Genomic DNA, 18,395 nt, shown 5'->3' with positions numbered 1-18,395 from the left:
TCCAACCTGTCTCATGAGCTGATGCATGGCGAATATGGTGACGTGTGCCAGTCCATTATGTCACCAACATAAAACCTTTTTATAAACGCGACGAGGTAGAGGTATCGCAGGTTCCACATGGCAACAACCTTGACCACCTCTCGGAAAATTCCACACCGTCTCTGCCGAGACACAACCTGCGACTGCGGTGAAGACTACGAAAGGAGCATCAATCCTAAGTGCACTATTTTCATGCCCATTTCGGTATTTTTAGGACGGTTGAAGAGAAAGTAGCCCTGCTCCTGTATTGCTGTTGGGCAGGCGTCGTCGTCGGGCGCAACCACTTATTCTTGCCGCGGCATGGCCTCAGTTTGCTTTTAATTTCTAGAGCATCGGGCCAGAGACGTCGCGGCGGAGACGCAGCTCCCATCATCAGAACCACCACAGCCGCGCCGGTACCATCTGGAGGTACTATGACAGGATTTCGGCCCATCTGCGGAGACCCTCTTTGGCCCAGAAGGAAGGCCACCCTAAGATTTCCTAAGACATTTCCTGTTGTGTTTAGAAGGGGGGAGATGTGTGGGCAACCTGCGGATCCAAAGTGTTGGACAAGTTGGCCCGCCTGCCGAATCGTTCATAGTTGTTTCTACCGCGAGGTGTCCAAGTGCGTATTTAGGTATTTAGCGCACAAGGTAGAGAGAACAGAAAGGATAATAGGGCCACTCAAAGTTATGTTTACTGACAGAAAAATAAAGAGAAAGAAAAGAGAGAATGACCTACTGCGGAAACGTGCTTCTATCACTATCCCGGTGAATGATAGTGGCTCGTTCATCTAGGCTCGTTTGGGCCTTTTATTGTCTGCCAAAGAAATTATCGTTCCTTGTTTGACAGCGTCACGGATTCTACACTAATGCAGTTCATATTCCCAAAAAGATGTGGAAGGCCTCCAGTAACTCGCGGGTCAATTTTTCGTCTTTCCTGCCCAAGATGCTTGTCTCGCCGTATAACTGTCTGCATGTGCACTCCCTAGAATGGATTGGAAAATGTCCACCAACTGTAGCCCTCAAAGAGTAATCATGTTCACAGAGTCGACCTTTGAGGCATCTGCCATTTGTCTTATATAGCTCTTGCCACAACAAAGCGGTATCTTATATACGACGCCCGAATCACAGAGAAGAAATTACTTTGCATGCTTCTTGGCACACTGTGCTGTAGGGTACCCTCAGCGTGAGCATTCATTTCAGGGCAACTTTCACTCTTTCTTGCAGTGGTGAAAAACCTACTCTGACTCCATAGCTGCTTGCAACGTTTTTTGTTACATTGTGGGACATCCTATGCAGGTACGGTATTACCACTAAGTCCTGACCTTGTTTTATTTACACTGGTCTGATTCGTCTGGAAGCATTTCGTTTTCTTCACCCGAGCATTTGCCACTTCAGCCAATAGGGCTGACGAATAGACAGCTTTTGTTTGCCTCTCGGCTTGCCAACTGAATCTGGCTGCCATATAATGAATGCAGGACATTTGTAATGCAGAGCCGTTAGAACTATGCCCCTCCTGATGTATTGTGAGTGGGCCAGACCATAGTCTAGGATATCTTTCTTGGATCGTTGGCAGTACGACCAACAAGCTCGGGTGACACCCAGTTAGAGGGAAAGGTCCAAGAACTGAAATTCCCTTTTTTTGGGTACCTCAAAGGTGGACCAAACGCCCCCTCCGTTCTGAGCAAATGTCGCCATAATACCTGCCACTTGTATGTCCCTACGTTCGCCATCTTCAAGAAATACCAGAAAGTCATCAACATAGCGGACGTCCATGTTCACTTTTTTTGCTTTCAAACGCACTTTCTATGGCACAGTTCACTGCCTCTCATGTGGATGTCACTATGGACTGGTGCGATGCAGGAACCGATACATACTCATGACTTGTGCAGATAGCAGCAATTCCGCCACCTAACTATCATAGACATCACGTAGGAATGTAACAGCTCCATAAAGCTTTGGATAGGTACCCCGCTGGAACTTCGGAATGTGAGCTCTCCATTGGATTCTTACAAATTACCACCGACGTCAGTATCCGGCCATGTGGTAAGGAATAAAATAGTTTCTCCACATCAATACTGATTGCAGTTCAGAATTCATCCCACTTTTGAGTGGCAAGAGCTACATAGACCAAACGAGAAGATGCCTCATTGATTGACTCCGTGATCATGATTACTCCTTGAAGGCTACAAGGGGGGGGGGGACATCTTCCAATTCATTCTATGGAGTGTACATGCACACCATCATTCGGCGAGACAAACATTGCGGGGAGGAACATGGACAAATTGACCCGCGAGGTGCTGGTGGCCTTCCACGTTTTCTGTGACGACAGGAACTGTATAAGTGTACAATCCGTGACGCTGTCCACGAGGAAAAAGAATTCCTTCAAAAGACAATGAAGGGCCCACACGAGCCTGGATGAACGAACCACTATCATTCACGGTGCTGGTCGGTTGTGCAGGTGTCCGCAGTGGATCAATCTATCGTCTTCCTTTTCTTTCTTTTCCTGTCAGTAAACATGGTGTTGTGAGTAACGCTATTTTCTGTCATCTTCTTTTTCTCTGTACTTTGTGCGCTAAATAGCTCAACATGTTAAGGCTGCCAAATAGCCCAAGTGACAAATTTACTACGGTCCAAGTGCAATTGGCCCCGCGAGTGGCGGTCCGCTGCTGACGCAGGGCCGTAGCAGCGTATCTCTTGGGATCGAGGCGCTGGAGATAGCGGTCAATAAATTTCTGCGTGTTGTTAAACCGGTGAGTTGTGTCATTCTCTGAGACGGATAGTAGCAAGGGAATTTCTACAAACTGACTTGGAAATTCCGTCAAATTAAATGAAGATGCAATATCGCTTGATTGGGTTGATGGGATGGGAAATATTCATGTTGCTTACTCCATAAGAGGGCACTGTAAAAGAGGAGGAATGAAGAGGAGATGGGAAGCGTCGGCGTTGTCACGTGACGTGAAGTTTGTAGCTCATGTAAAATAATGTCACTTGTCCTCGGTCTTCCCACTAAATCTACCGGGGAAACGAAAGTGTCTGTAAGTCGCGGCGTCAATTGTACCTTTTATAGATTTAGCATAATATACATGAGCGTCTATTTATATGGCATTAGAGGCTTCCACATGAAAATAACTCATGTTGCAAAACAAGTTATTATTCCTAGAGGGGCCAGATGGGCAATCATAGCCTTTGGTTTTAACGTGTAAGTTTTACGCGAAGCGTCATTATTGCGTGGTTTGTGCCACGCGTTGTTTTTCAAGAAGTTGAATATTCAGGCACATCTCCACCACAAAAGGTAAATTGCCACACAAACATGTTTTTCTTTAGAGGCGGGTCTATTCATCAATATGTTCACTTCATTGTTTTATAGCGTTGTATAGAAAGAGTCAATGTTGATTTTACTAACCTTTAACATCGGTAGAAACATCTGCACCATTTCTGTTTGCGAGCTCCAACCTGTTGGAAATTGAATTGAATTAAAGGGTGAGTTTTATGAACTACCTTATATAAACATCCCTGTTGTGCAAAGGCAATAGTCATTATTCAAGGATACAGTTAAATCAAATATTGCTGTATAATCTACTCAGTGCGATGTATTTCCACAGTGGCTGTATGGCGCAATTTCGACCAATATTTTTATTATGGTTTATTAAGCTTTGTTAGCAACATTTTTTTATTCTTGGTGTACAGGAACGCCATTCTCTCTTACATTCATAACAAAAAACAATTCGTATTTTTACGTTATTTATTTTCATCATAAAAAAAAGTATTTCCTGATAGAGAAACAAATTGTCACCCGGATTATTAACAAATTAGTCAAAATGTGAGCTGAGTAGAACAGAATAGGAGCGGACTAACTAGGTGGGTAAGATCTTATTGGTAAAGAAGTAATTGAATCGATTCAAGGTTTATAAATAAGGAGAGTAAAAAGTAGAGTTTCTTGTTTACGGTGAACGCAGATAAAACCAAAACAAAAAACAAATGAGCCACCGAGACAGTTTCCACAAAAAGAATCAATGAAAAACAAGTGCGATGTCACTGAATAAGAATGACCCCAAGTTCATGGGAAGGAAACATTGGTCTACAGTTTCTGCCTTGTCTAAACCCGTTAGAGGGCGCCACTAAACTCTCCCCTGGACTGCCTGTTTCCTGGTGAAGCGCGACGTTTGTCGATTTTCTTTCTCGTATCGCTGCCAGGAAGTTTTGGAAGCGTTCGTGTTACATCCATATTTTCTAAGGGTTCATGAATCCCATTCATTAAACTTGTTTTTTAACTTAGGCTCTGATAAGCAACGATGTTTGTGCGACACCAAATATTGACACCAAAAAACACCAAACATATAAAAAATATCCTCTCCTCCCCAAGCCGAAAAAACACCCCGAATTTTGGAGACAATTGAAGACCCTAGTAACAGGAAATCGTTGTAAATTCGAGCACGTGTGGCTCTAAGGAGGTTTATTTATACGACGAGATCCAATATGGTAATGTGCATTAACATAAATCTGGAGCATTAGTATTAATTCTTCCAGGTGCCACTCCTGCCGAGACAAGCCGTTAGACAGAAGGTTGAAACAGGTTCTTTCGATTTCACGCGTCCCGGGTGTCGCTGCACTCACTCCCGTGGGTAATTATTGAAATTGCTCGGCGTGTTAGGCTAATGGTTAGTTTTTATGCGGAATGACGAAGATACTTCGCCCTTTATTTTTTTCTAGCGTCGCTTTTAGTTAGTACAATTTAGATTCCGCGACAGCAGGTATAACAAAAACAAGCGAAAATCAAAGAAACATCATATTACCATGGTACCTCGTGAGGAGGTCAGTTCCAACCTTGGTCTTTGTTGACAAAAGCTCCCACTCCCCCCCCCCCCCCTTTTTTTTGGCAGTATACAACTCTTATTATGCTTTTTTTAAAATAGTTTATATTCAGGTCTCCTGTGCGCACTTTACGTGACCCCAGACAATATGAGTTGCAATATTGAATTTGGCCTTGGTGTTGGTGGTGCGATCTTACCAGCCTTAGCATTTTTATTGATAAGAGATTTGTAACGATAAGGACTTGTAACTAAAGTTTGTCATCAATTTTCTGTCCGGACAACACCTTCATTCAAAATCTTACAGGTACAGTACTGATTCAATACAGGCTTTTCATACTCATATTTATAGCAATCGAACTTCGCGCACGACTGATTCTATCGTTAAGTCCGACGAAAATTTGTTTTACAAATCACCCTAACATATAGGGGGCAGCTGGGCACCATACGAATTGAAAGGGCAAATGGATGTTATTTTACTCTCAAATATATCTTAACGTTTAAAAACGCAAGTTGGCAGGTTTACGAGGAAGTGCTGCTTCTTTATTTTATTTCCCTTTTCAAATTATAAGAATTGTTACAAAGTTTGCCAACCAGCTAATAGCACACAGATTAGAATGTATCAAGCGTGTATAGTTAGCCAGAAGCAAGCGCAATAAATGATTAATAAGCAAATCACTTATCATGGGTTCTGATTGGGTGTGTGCTCCATCAATGCTATAAGTTATATGTCACGCGCCATCAAAAAAAAATATCCTGGTCACTAGTGTATTTTTATTTGACCAATATATCTATGGGGGCTCAAAGAATTGCTTGTAAGTTTGTTCTTCCGAGTACAGCTTTAGTATGAACATGTAAAAAATGCCAGTAGTCCAATCTAAGCTAATAAAACGTTACAATCCATCGACCTGTCACGTTTTCCGAGTATTCAAAATGCAATTTATATTAACAAGTCAAATATTTAATATATTCGCTGCCATTAGTTTCTTGCTTGCGTATCTCTAAATTAACATTTTGTGTTAAACTAAATAAAGGTCTAAACATGTTCGAATCTTTTCAAAATGCTTGAACTTGTTTTATGCTTTTATGACATTATAAATATTACTAGTTGCGATGTGATCATTAATAGCAAAGCTAGCGGCCGGAACTACTCAGACCAAGAAATAAGCCAACTCGCATGTATTAAACTTATACGCATTATTTATTTTGCTCCGAGCTACTTCTCACCTACATTCAAATAATCCACATAATCTCTTTCTTGCATTCATAATAATATATTTATCTAATTTTGTTTAATAGAAACCATGTGAGACTACATTTCGCTGCAGCCAACTCATGTTCTATAAGAAAATTATTTATTTATTATATATTTTGTACAATATAATTATGCAAGTAATTTAAATCACGTAGAATATAGTTCATATATCACATTATGTTTAGTACATTCCGCACGGCGCACAACAAACGAAGACAAAGTAGAACGGATAACACAGGGACAAGCAGTTACTCTCAACTAAAGTTTTTATTGCAAATAAACGCCGAAGTAAAAAACAGCATTCCACACCATCATGGCCAACTCAGCATGTGTCCACATAACAGATCTCTTTACTGTGTAGAAGGACCGATGATCGGCTTACACATCGCCCAGTTCCTTCTTTTTTGATCGTGTAAGCCTCTAAAAGTTTCCTAGTCATCTGATCTCTCCCCCTTCCAGCAATCGTGACGTGATGAAAGTTGGACTGGCATCCACAATCTGCACCATGAAACAGCTTCATTTGCCGCTTCGTTCTACAGTTTGTGGATGCCAGCCCAACTTCAATCACGTCAGGATTGCTGGGAGGGGGGGGGGGGGGATCAAATGACTAGGGAAATTTTAGAAGTCTAGACGATCAAATAATAATAAATAATAAATGTTTATTTCTCCATCACATTCATGATGTGATGGGACTGGGCAATGTGTAAGACAATCATCGGTCTTACATAACAAAGAGATCTCTCATGTGGATGTGTGCTAAATTGGTCATGATGGTGTGGAATGCTGTTGTTGACTTCGGTGTTTATTTTTAATAAACTCTTCAACTGAAAGTAAGCGCTTATTCCGTGTACCCCCTTCTACTGCGTTTCTTGTGGGCAGCGTCGAATCTACTAAGCATAAACCAACTATCCTACATCGCCACCCTAATTCATATTATATGTTCGTGTAGGTTTCTTTAACATATTCATATATTTGACTAGTGTTCTTACCCTGTGACGAGCATGGCTGCGTCGCACGTGGCGTTCCAGTATTTCTTAGCAAACTGGGTTAATGTCTTGTGAGGTGAGGTATAGAACTTGAATGGATTATTGGGGATGCTTGGGTCTGAAACTAAAATATGTCGCAGGAAATCTGACCCCTAGAAATAATAGAAGGGGCAATTACATTTCACTCACACCACTTTAAAATGTAAGAAATATGGCCATCAAATGAAACCCACCAGGTCCTTAGTTATGTTTACGATGAGCAGTTGTACTTTTGGGTTGCTTGCGTTTGAATATCTGATGTTCACCTTAAACAAAAGGACAGGTTTAATTCTATAATTTTATTTAAATACTTAACAAAAACATTTTTTTTTCATAAATATTTTTGTTAATCCTGAAAGAGCACTCACGAGCGACCACTGGACCCGCATACTTAGTATACACAGTATTTTTCTCGTGGTAAGGCCCCAAGGAATCGATAAACGTGTTTGCCCTTTTCGGTTTAACTTTCGCTACCTTCGGTCGGTTAGTAAGTCAAAGTGTTCACATTTATTTCTGCTAGTTAATAACTGAGTCTTCAGAGTACCTTGCTTTTCTTCCAAAGCCTCCATCGTTCATACTCCTGCGGAGGTCGGAGACATGGGCGGTTTGTTTAGAGCTACACTTTGGCGTTTTAAGCGCCTATAAACGCTTCCAGTACTGGCAGTAAAAATGTAATAAATAAAAAAAACAGTGTGCCAGACAGAATTTGTAGTCTATGTCTTTCTAACCCAATTATAATAAATAAAGTTTTAAAAGTTTTCGCTGTCATATGGGCTATGAGGATATCACATTTTTGTACTGACAAGTCATTACCCTTCTTTGCTTTCATTGAAAAATTCCAATCAAGACTGCCATAGTGATGCGCAGAGCTATAACAATTAAACTGATCTATACAAATTAGAATTTCACAATATACTACCTGATTAAAGTGAGAAAAAAATAAAACATTAATGCCTCGTCGCCTGAACAGTGGTGAGCGGTGTACAATCTGCGGCAATGTGAGCTCACCCAATCCAGTGTTTGCCGAATCAAACAAAGTCCACTCTGGGGTGCCTCCGGCATAGTAAATTATGAAGCCGACTTCAACATTGCAACAATAGAACGGATGTCAGTTCATCCGAACATGTTTTTAACATCCTGACATAATAGGGACACCCCACATGACCTTTGTTCCTCCACGGACTGAACGACGCCGGGCAAGCTGATATTGGAGGACTCTATTCATTGCTCTGAATCATTACCTTGGCACTCAGATAGAAAACTTGAATGAGAACGCACATTGGAAAATAGATTAAAATGCAGAGTGCATACCGTTGCCATAGCAGTGGCGATATATGTCACAAGCTGTTCATCAGTGTCGAAGTTTACGAAAAAATACTTGTCGACGACCACCAGTATTTCAACCAAAAATGGGTCTGGAACTTGTGCTTGTACTTGTCTCGGAGGGCCTGTAAAAGTGTACTTTGAATTGACTGGTACTGAATATTGTGTACACGATTGCCACTCATAAACCATGAACTGCAGATAGTTAATTTGGGCCAGGCAAGTTCGTTCGAAGTAGTATGTTCATCTGTGGAAATCAAAAACACCGTACAATTTTTTTTATGCTACGCTTGTCGCTGCTACAATTTCTGGAAAAGTAAAATAGGGTAGGTTGCATCACTGTGTTTAGAAAAATCGGTTTATAAACAAAGTGCTCAAAAAGCTGGTAGCAATTTTAGGTACTTATCTTAATATTTCTATCTAGGATATGGATTCTATTATCTGTTACTTGGTAAATATATCCACTGGTTTCGCTGTACTCGTTTGCGAATGCGTAGAAGCATAAAGTTTTGAGACATCTACGTGTGAAGTGTCCCAATATAGGATATGCAATATATCTATGAACTCTTTTTTTTTGGTTCTTTTTCAAGACATGTCTATATATTATATTAGTGCAAAATTATTTTTTTTAAATGACCCTCCTTCCGACGGAAACTGCATAACGCTATTGACTCTGAAGCAAAATACATTTATATACAACCTTCATTTTGAGGTTGGTAGCATTGTAAGTTCTGTTCACGAAATTAAAAAGAAGCAAGTCTTCGTTTAATATCTAAAACAAGACAGCGGCATATAGATACGTAGGAATATATCAATCTTGACAATTGCTTTGCACTGTTAAGCTTTTTTAGATAATGATACTATCTAATTTAGCATACCTCAAGCACATTTAGACTCCATTAAGTGTGTAACATTCTAAGTCCTAGACAGTCATTTAATTACTCCATAAAATTTACTTACGAAAATTAGGTCCATTAGATCGCTCTTCCAGTTGAATCTTCCTAGTTTCTGCAACTTGTGGAAAAATTATTGTTTTTTTAATATGAATCCTAGATGGTTACAAAAAATTAATATGGCTGGGCACGTGATAGATTAACCTACCGATTAATGAAGTATTGTTGTAATCGCGAATATTCTTTTCTTACTGGTTAATCGATGAAATTATGAGAAACATTAAAAGTACAAGTTGAACGCTTTCACTATGCAGACGTGGCCGAGTGCACCAGTAGCAAGGCAACCTTTACGTGAAGTATTGTACTAAAGTGAATGGTACGGGCGAGATTGGTAACTTTAATCAAGTGGAGAAGGCTAACGTGACCCAACCACTTTAACGCCGCGCGAGTGTCCGTTTAGTGCAGCAGGGACTATTGTGAACAACCAAAGGAGCTCGCTATTGCCGGAGAATATCAATCAACCTTTTTGAATCTGCGGCGGAATTAATAATCTGTGAGTATAGTTGCTTTTGACTGTTTCCACCTGCACGTCAAGGTTGATCTAAAGTCCAAATCGTACATTGCGCCGTTTATCACATATTCAGGAATGGTTAAGCAAAAATGTATTTTTTTTATTTTCTTTCGTCATTATTCACGGCAATAAAGAAAACAATTATTCGACTACAAATATGCAAATGAAGCGTGGCGATTATTCTGGTCGAACTTTCAAATGACGCCCGGTCCTATAAATGACTAAATGTCAGATTAGGTGTTTGGAGCTTTGTGCTTTCCGTCTCGTTTTCACTAGCTCATGGGTTAAAATGCCAGTAATGAACGAGCTTGCAGGCACACTTTTTTTGGTTTCAATATGTGACAGAGCGTCACTATTCAGGTATTTATCATTCACATGTTTTATATTATTTTCGACGACACTTATGCGGATAGAGATTAAATAAAATATTAGGCATGCATTATTTGGTTTACAGTCACACATTTTTTATATTATTGATTTAAGCTGGAGAAACGCAAATGCATGCATTTATGTTACCGAAAATTGCAGCTTTCCAAAAAGCAAGTTTTTGCACAACAGCTTTGGGAAACGCCTGGTGAAGTGCCTTTTTTGTCAACCCAGGCTTAGTGAGTTAATATGGCGGGGTCGGGGGCATTGTGGAAGTGTATAGACAAAGGACAGGTTGGAATTTATTCTGCATTTTAATCTAAATATTTTGACTGTTCGGTTTTTTGGTTCGACTTTGCTTACCCTTAAGGCTGAGCCACACGTAAGCGACTTAGCGATCGACGAGACGAGCAACGAGATTCAGCGACGGGACATGGAGATTTCTCATTGTCGCTCGTCGCGGGGCTTGCTCTCTGGATTTCTAGAAAACGTCGCTCATCGCCTTGGTCGCTTGCTCCCGTTGCTTTCATGCGGTTTGTCTTCTCACAAGACTGACCGAGCGACAGCGAAGGGGGTCACCGTCGCTTGTCTCGTCGCTTGCCAAACAGCTTACATGTGGTTTATACTTTATACACTTCTCAGGTGTACAGTAACGCCAACAATAAGTATGCAAAATGCATATCGAAAAAGTTCTTTTCTCTTGAAATGATCCGAATATTTGTACTGTTCACCTCGCATACCTGCACATTTTTATCTTGTTTTTGAAAACGGTTTCCGCAGTTGAATATGAAGAAGTATGAAAAGTCACTCGTTCCTTCAGGTCTGCCTCAATGAGATGTTCTTGGGCCGCTGCTACTAATCTTATGTATTAGTAACATGGATCAAAGATGTTTAGCGGATATTAAAATTAAAAGTTTTTTCCGATGGTGCTGTCGGTGGTGTGTTCGAAAGTACCAGAGAAGCATTGGGTGTCCGGAACATTGCTTATATAAACGGCCTCTTTCCTATTTTATTGCCTGGCTCGAAGGTCACGCGATAGCTCGACCTGGCGATAGCTCGGCGCTGCGCACCTCGAATTCTTTTTGTTTAGGCATAGTGAGTCCAGTGTATTTTACAGCCTGTGTGACTCTGACACCAAAATGAAAGGGGGGCCAATTGGCTCCTAACCTTCAAAAAAAAAAAAAAAGAAATAGCTCCGAAAACACAAACAAGAACGAGGACAAAGTGAACAAACACAAGGCGCCTTGTGTTTGTTCACTTCGTCTTCGCCCTTTTCTGTGTTTTAAGTTATGTTACTTTTTTAAAGACCGTGACGCGTTTGGCTCTACTACAACGGAAAAAAATCTTCAGAGATATAGATATAGATATATGCTCAGAAGAAAATAAATGATCGTTTACAGAAGTTGACAAGATGGTGCGACGAATGGCAAACGGAAATCAACAAAAATAGTTGTGTATATGTTAACACAGCTCGAAACAAAGTACTAGCACTGTTAACCTATACTGCTGTGGAAGGCCGTTAAAACATTCACAGGAGTACAAATACCTATAGTATGGGACGATTCGAGAAAGTAGGGCAAGGAAAAGAAAGCTGGGAGAGGAGGAAATAGACGCAACGCTGAGGAGGGGAGGAGAAAACCCCATCCCCTCACCAGCGTTGCGTCCGCTTCCTTCTCACCCCCCCCCTTCTCTTCCCCCACCCTACGTTCTTAACCTGCAATATACTACAGGCGTTTTTCGTTAATCAAATCTGAACTGGAATTTGCACATCGAAAATGTTTCCAATCAATCGCTAAAACAAAATTTGGACACGTAGACGGAAGTTAGATTTTCCAGACCAGTGCATAAATTAACGCCAACTAAGTAACTGATATTACCAAATATTGAATATAGAAGCCCAGTTTGAGAGCTATTCACAAAACAAGATATTTACGAAATCGAACGCTCACAAAGTTAAGCTTTCCTATTTATCTTTAATCGCTATCGATCCACAGACTTTCCCAAGTAGCACAACTCGCTGGTTTGGGAATGGGGCGGTACCGGTCTGCCGGCAAGATCCTACTGGCCCGACGCTGGAAACGCCCCGTGGGGCGACAACGGGCCAGTGAGATTGCCAGTCACTGGCCAGCGACTGGGACTGACTGGGACGCCCGGCACTGGGCGTCCCAGTGAGTTCCCGGGATGCTGCCAGCACAAACCCCCAGCGTAGTACCAGTAATACGGTAAGATACCAGCAAGACCCCAGGCTAGCGGCCGCAAGACATACAGTTCCCGGTCTTTTTTCCCAGCGAGTTCCCGGGCTGCTGCCAGCACAAATCCCCGGCATAGTACCAGCAGTACCGCAAGATACCAGCAAGACCCCAGGCTAGCGGGCTAAAACCATACAGTTCACGGTCTTGTTTTCCATGCTAACATTTGGTTTTGTGTGCAATTCACACCTGGATAGAAATGATGTAGTTCATAACAAGGGTTATTTTAACACGTAATGTGTGTAAACAATAAATGAAACATACAAAATTGTTACCGTCGTTGTTTATTGTCAGTTGCAGTGAAGCTACAGTCGGCTGGTAATCATGCGCTTGTCGCCAGAGGAGTGCGCTGAATGAAAGAGGCTGCATGTCACGGGCCTAGGAAATTTTCTTCACTTCTCATGCAGCTTGTGATGCAAGTCGACCATGCACCCGAGAAGGCAAGTCCTTCATTACAGCACCTGTAAAGAGAATCGACACCACAGTAGAATGACAGGGTAAATCAATACCAGCTGGACGTGACAATCCAGAAATTCCAAACTGGGGTGAGGGGCATGAGACAAGCAGCCCATGTAAAAGGAAATTTTTTTGTAGCTAATACACTAATTGTCTTTATTTTATTTTCAATCTGGAAACTATATCAAAGCAAGAATCCCTAAGGGACACACACCTGTAACAACACACTGGATGACCAAGGGGCGAAAATGGTCCAGTTATCTCATAATCAAGGTCAGCTATTTGTATGAAAAAGGCCCACTTCAGAGAAAGGCTTGTGGAAATCATCTATTTTAATTCAAAAGGGCATGTCGAGAGACGGGCGAGCTTGGCAGAGTAGTTGGCATGTTGTTTAACACTGACGTTTGTTACGATAGGTGTGCAGTCCCCGATATCCACATTCAGCACTTTTAGGTAAACATAGCGATTCATTAGCATTACTGAGACAATGACAAATCATATCCTTGACATATACAGCTCACCGTTGTACACATACTAATGAGATTGGGTAGACACAGGTAAACATGTAATGCATTGCAGAGTATGACACCCCGGTTCCCACATAATGGCAACTTGACGACTAAAAGTCATCTGCAGACTTCATGAAATAAAAAATAGCGACTTACACAAAAACTAGTATATATTACCAGCGTCCACCATCAAACTCACATTGAGTGTTTTCCATCGGCATGCCCTAGCCGTTTAAAATGCCCGCAAGCCTCACTTACTTTAAGCATATGACATCCCATGAGATGAAACATTCCCTCGTTATCATCATTAAGATGTCTACAGGTGCGAACAGTTCAGGAATATCAATTGAAAGATACCAAATCAGTAGTGAGGTAGTGTACAGTGGCTGGTAGATGCAGGTTAATATGTATGGGACATCTATTTTCTAAGTGATATTGTTTATCTGGTCAATTTTCTTCACATACCCATCACATACTGGGACAAGGTTCTCAATACAGTGGAAAACAGGAAGGAGGATTGAGTTCCAGATTTAGTTTTGCACAAGTTATGTGGCAACTGACTTCATCCTCTTAGAATTTATTAGAGTGGATCTGGGTGTAATGATGTCTAGCCCGACAATACTGCCAGGAGCACATGTCCCAAAACCTTCAGAAACGGGTAGAGGAAGTTTTAATCATAATTTCCGTATTGCGATGAGAGCTGCTCACACTGAGAATTGATGTGAGCAGTGTCGGCCATCCCTCTGTCTGAAATATCTATGCGTCAGCCACCCCCTATCAGAAAAAGTTTTAGCTGAGCGCTTTTTACGGCCCGCTCAGCTCAGCCACTGAGCGGGAAATTAACCAGGCATGCACGTAACGCTCAGTCAGCAGTGGCCATAGGGGTGCAGGAATTGTCTTCTCCATCGGCACCTGCGCTCCGGTTGGTCGTTGCTGACTGAGCGTTGTGTGCATGCAGGTGCTTTCCTTTTGAGTGGAGCGGGTCTAACAATGCTCAGATAAAACTATCTAATGTCTATGTCACAGCCTCAACAGCCAAACGAGCAGTCTTCTTCCTCGCTTGCACAATAGACCAAAATTGCACTGCATACTGCTTTAGAGGCTTGTTGGCATGTTTCACAATCACTCTCTGCAGACAGCTAGGACTATCGGTAAGCGAGGGAAAAAAAAGTGTGAACACATATCATGCATGCCAAAAGAAAACATCAATGGGACTACACGAGACTGCATTAAAGTTGCCAATCGGGCGCGTTTTATACTGCACAGCCACTGGCTGAATCACATAAGTGTCACACTTGCCGAGCTTGAAGTACAGTCGTGATCTTTACGAGTGTGAACAAGCGATCGTCGACTGTTCAGTACTGGGAGCATCATGCACCAGCGGACTTGCTCTCCTTTTAAAATGCCTTGCGAACCAAGCATGGTAAGTCATCTGATAAGGAGAGAACGTCACCACGGACAGCACTGAGCAGTTGATAATCACCTGCTTACCTTCATATGGATCAAGTCTCTACTTGGCCAAAGTAGGCAGTATGTGTGCAGCAGAAACGGCTGTACTGAAATCTCAAAAGGATGAAAGATCAGAACAGGCTTGGTGAGGTTTCACGTTGCAAGTATTCCCATGTAAATTTCACTTTCTAAAACATAAACACGCATTTCAAATTGTCATCCAGGACAAGCTGCAATTACACAGCTGTATATATAAGGCAGCTTACCATCAACAACCTTCGCAGACTGCCATGGACCTGATCCTCGGCTTGGCTGATGATGCAGGAACGAATTGGCCTAGTCGATGCTAGCTTCCGTTCGGCAAGGGCTGCACTGAGTATAAAGATGAAAAAAGTGTTGTAGATTATGTGAAACAAACAAAAGCAATCCTAGCATCCACAATTCGCTAGAGGCACTGAAAACAAAAATAAGAGGTTGGGTCAATTATTTTAATGCAATATACTTCGGACACATACCATGACTGCAGGTAAGATATTTGCTGCCTTCAATCTAGACCTGCTTGAAAATTTACAAGCCAAATAACAAATATTTTATAAGCTGAAATATATTTTGCTGGAACTACAAAATCTGAAGACTATCTCTGCAAATATGGTGCTATCTAGTACATCAGAGATGAGTAGAATTGGATTACAGCGTCCCCCTTACAAAGATTGAAGCAAAACAAGTATAGAACCTGCCGTGCCACTACAGTAAAACCTTGTTAATTCGGATCTCATGGGACCGGCAAAAATGTCCGAATTAACCGAAAGTAGAAATATCGAAAGGACAAAGAAAGCTGCGCGAAAACGTTGCCCTGTGACAAACCTTTATTTTGAGAAAAAATCTGTTATTACCGCCTGCTTTCTGGACGACACTTGGGCGAAGACGGCAACTTTCCTTAGCGCGGTCGAGTGCTCCACCGCACTCGCACTGTCGGAGCTACGCATCCCGTGCCCTGACAATGTAGCACAGCAAGGCCTCTTCTAGTTTCGGGTGCACCACCTTCCAAGGCAGCTTTCTTTTCGCGTTGAACTTCTCGCTCTCAAAAGCCCGTAGGATATCGGCCAAAATGTTTACGTACGTGGCCAAAGTGCTTCTCTTGACGTCGTAACTTTCCATAAGTTGTCGAAAGACGACGCCCTTTAAGGCCCTCAGCATTTCCACTTTCGTCGCTAAATTCTTAGCCTAGTACAGCTGCAACGGAAAACGAGTAACACAACTGACCAGTAATCGGGGCGGCGAAATCGCGACACCCGGTGCCATTTTTCCCGAGCGCTGATAGCGAGAGTGCCAGTCACGTTGCAATTTACAATGCGGGGGTGACCGACGAAAAATTGAGGGATTGGATAGTTGTTAAAATGGCGGGCTTTAGGATCCCCGCGTTGAGGCATAAAACGTGACTGTCACTCTCGCTATTGGCACGCTCGGGAACAACAGCCCCGCGTGTCGAGATTTTGCCATTCCGGTCGTCGGTCACTTGTGCTACCCTTTTTCCGTTGCAGCAATGCTTCTGCCGCTTCCTTGCCAGGAGAGTAACGCGCTGAAGCACGGCGATCCAGAGCAAAACTGGTGCGAAACACGGAGAACCGAAAAACCATGGGAAAACCGGAAAAATCACGTGCGCACTTCGGATGGATATGGTTATACCTTTTGGAACAGACGGTAGATAGCGCCACCTGCCGAATTCGTCCGAATTTACGATAGTGCGCCGCGTTCCGTCTGAATTAATGAGCGTTTGCTGCCATTGACTAATACATACGTTTGACGGGACCAGTCGGCAGTTAAAATTATCCAAATTTCCAAATTAGCGGGGGTTGAATTAACGAGGTTTTACTGTACAACAGAAACGACTCTACTGTGATCTCGTGGGGATCAGAGTTCGGAACAGGCATGAAGGATTTGGCACGAGAAATATGCCAATGTCATTATTCATTTTTGCAACATTAAAATGACTCTGAAAGTGCGACCAGCTGCAGGGTGTATTAATGCAAATCTTGTGAGTGCTGAATTGTAGGCACAGTGCCCTGGTTGTGTTCATGTGCGATATATGACCAAATACCATAGAGACCAATACTGCAAACCTCATCGAAAACCAATGGGTGCGGCGGCGAACGGCGTGAGTGGCGCTGTTCACCTCTCTTGCCGTTCATTTGTGTTTGTGTGTTGCCACTTCCAATGGGAAGGCTTCAACCATTATTGGGAACACTAAGTAAACAAATAAAAATGCAAACACAACACACACAGCAATACTGGCAGCAAGTCGAGACGCACTTCTGTTGTAAACTCAGCATTCCGCTTACGAATGGGATGCGCAATTTCCCTACAGGATTTCATTCCACGTGAATGGCATCGGAATCGCCAAAGGCCAGTCTATAAACACAGTCTGCGTTAAAAACAATCCTATCAGCAATAAGTTTATTATATTGCTCAATATATAGAGCACCTTACCATGAACAGCCTTGGCAGTCTTCCATGAAGCCTGGCCTTCAGCAGAGGAAGCTGTCATTCTGTGTCGTCTGAGGACACTCGCATCAGAATGGCGAAAGTGAATGCCAACTTCTACTCGGTAAGGACTGCAGTAAGTATAAACATGAAAACACAGATTAGAATATACGATAAAAAATATCATAGACCAACGTGAAAAAAGTGCACAAAAAGACAAGGACAAAAGGACAGGAACACATAGGATGCAGACTGGTGCACACTCACAACTTGATCTATTGAACATAAAAGAAAAAGGATCAGAGAAATCAGAAAGGCTGTGTTCGGAGAATGCGAGCTTCAGAAAGCAGGGCGTGAGCAAAAGATGTCAGGTAGACTGTTTTACAGACACTTTGGAAATAACAACAGCCTTTCCATGTAATAAGGTGGTGAGTTCATTCTGATTGAATATCCTGAAAAGTAACAAACAAAAACAAGGAATAAAAGAGGGGAATACATACACTACATACGAGTGTAGACTCCCAACTCACAAATTGGAGAAGAAAAATAATAAAGAATGCGAAAGGAGCTTTAGCAAAAGTTCGAACAGGTCCAAGTGGAATGTGCTAACTCCCACCCATATGCATAAGACTGTAAACACAATTTTCTTGGCAGCTCAGGTAACGGACGGATGTGCGGACACATTGGTCGCCCATACTAAGAATAATAAAGGCCTAAAATAATCCCCTTGTATGGTTTTCACAGTATCTGCTAATTATTCACGTTTTCTCTAAAAGCCTCGTCCCACTAGAGCGACAAACACCGATTTTCGTCCGACGACACCACTAAGTTCCATGTCGCCGATGCTGTCCCACTGCATCGGCCAACGCCCGCGACAAATAATAGAGGCGGAGGGCACCGCGCTCTTCCAGACATTCTAGTTTACCAGTGAACAATACGGTGGAGGGAGGCAATCAAATAACCCCCCTTCCCCTTTCCGCCTCCACC

At 42.3% G+C, this 18,395-nt stretch overlaps 1 protein-coding gene across 1 annotated transcript in view; it reads right to left on the bottom strand.

Moving 5' to 3' along the window:
* The window catches only part of LOC115330940 (venom metalloproteinase antarease-like TtrivMP_A), a 107,589-nt gene that overhangs the window by 63,369 nt on the left and 25,825 nt on the right, over positions 1-18,395 (bottom strand). Inside the window, exons 5-9 of the mRNA XM_042293382.1 lie at positions 9,395-9,442; positions 8,423-8,559; positions 7,306-7,377; positions 7,076-7,224; positions 3,427-3,476 (exon numbers count right to left, since the gene is read on the bottom strand). Coding sequence (XP_042149316.1) covers positions 3,427-3,476; positions 7,076-7,224; positions 7,306-7,377; positions 8,423-8,559; positions 9,395-9,442 — 456 coding nt within the window. The remainder of the gene's footprint in view (positions 1-3,426; positions 3,477-7,075; positions 7,225-7,305; positions 7,378-8,422; positions 8,560-9,394; positions 9,443-18,395) is intronic.

Source organism: Ixodes scapularis, unplaced genomic scaffold (genome assembly GCF_016920785.2).
Source record: "Ixodes scapularis isolate PalLabHiFi unplaced genomic scaffold, ASM1692078v2 PGA_scaffold4__175_contigs__length_147842914, whole genome shotgun sequence".
In the NCBI taxonomy this organism is placed as follows: Eukaryota; Metazoa; Arthropoda; class Arachnida; order Ixodida; family Ixodidae; genus Ixodes; species Ixodes scapularis.
Note: the sequence above shows the minus strand (reverse complement) of the source record. Positions and strands in the feature narration are given on the sequence as shown.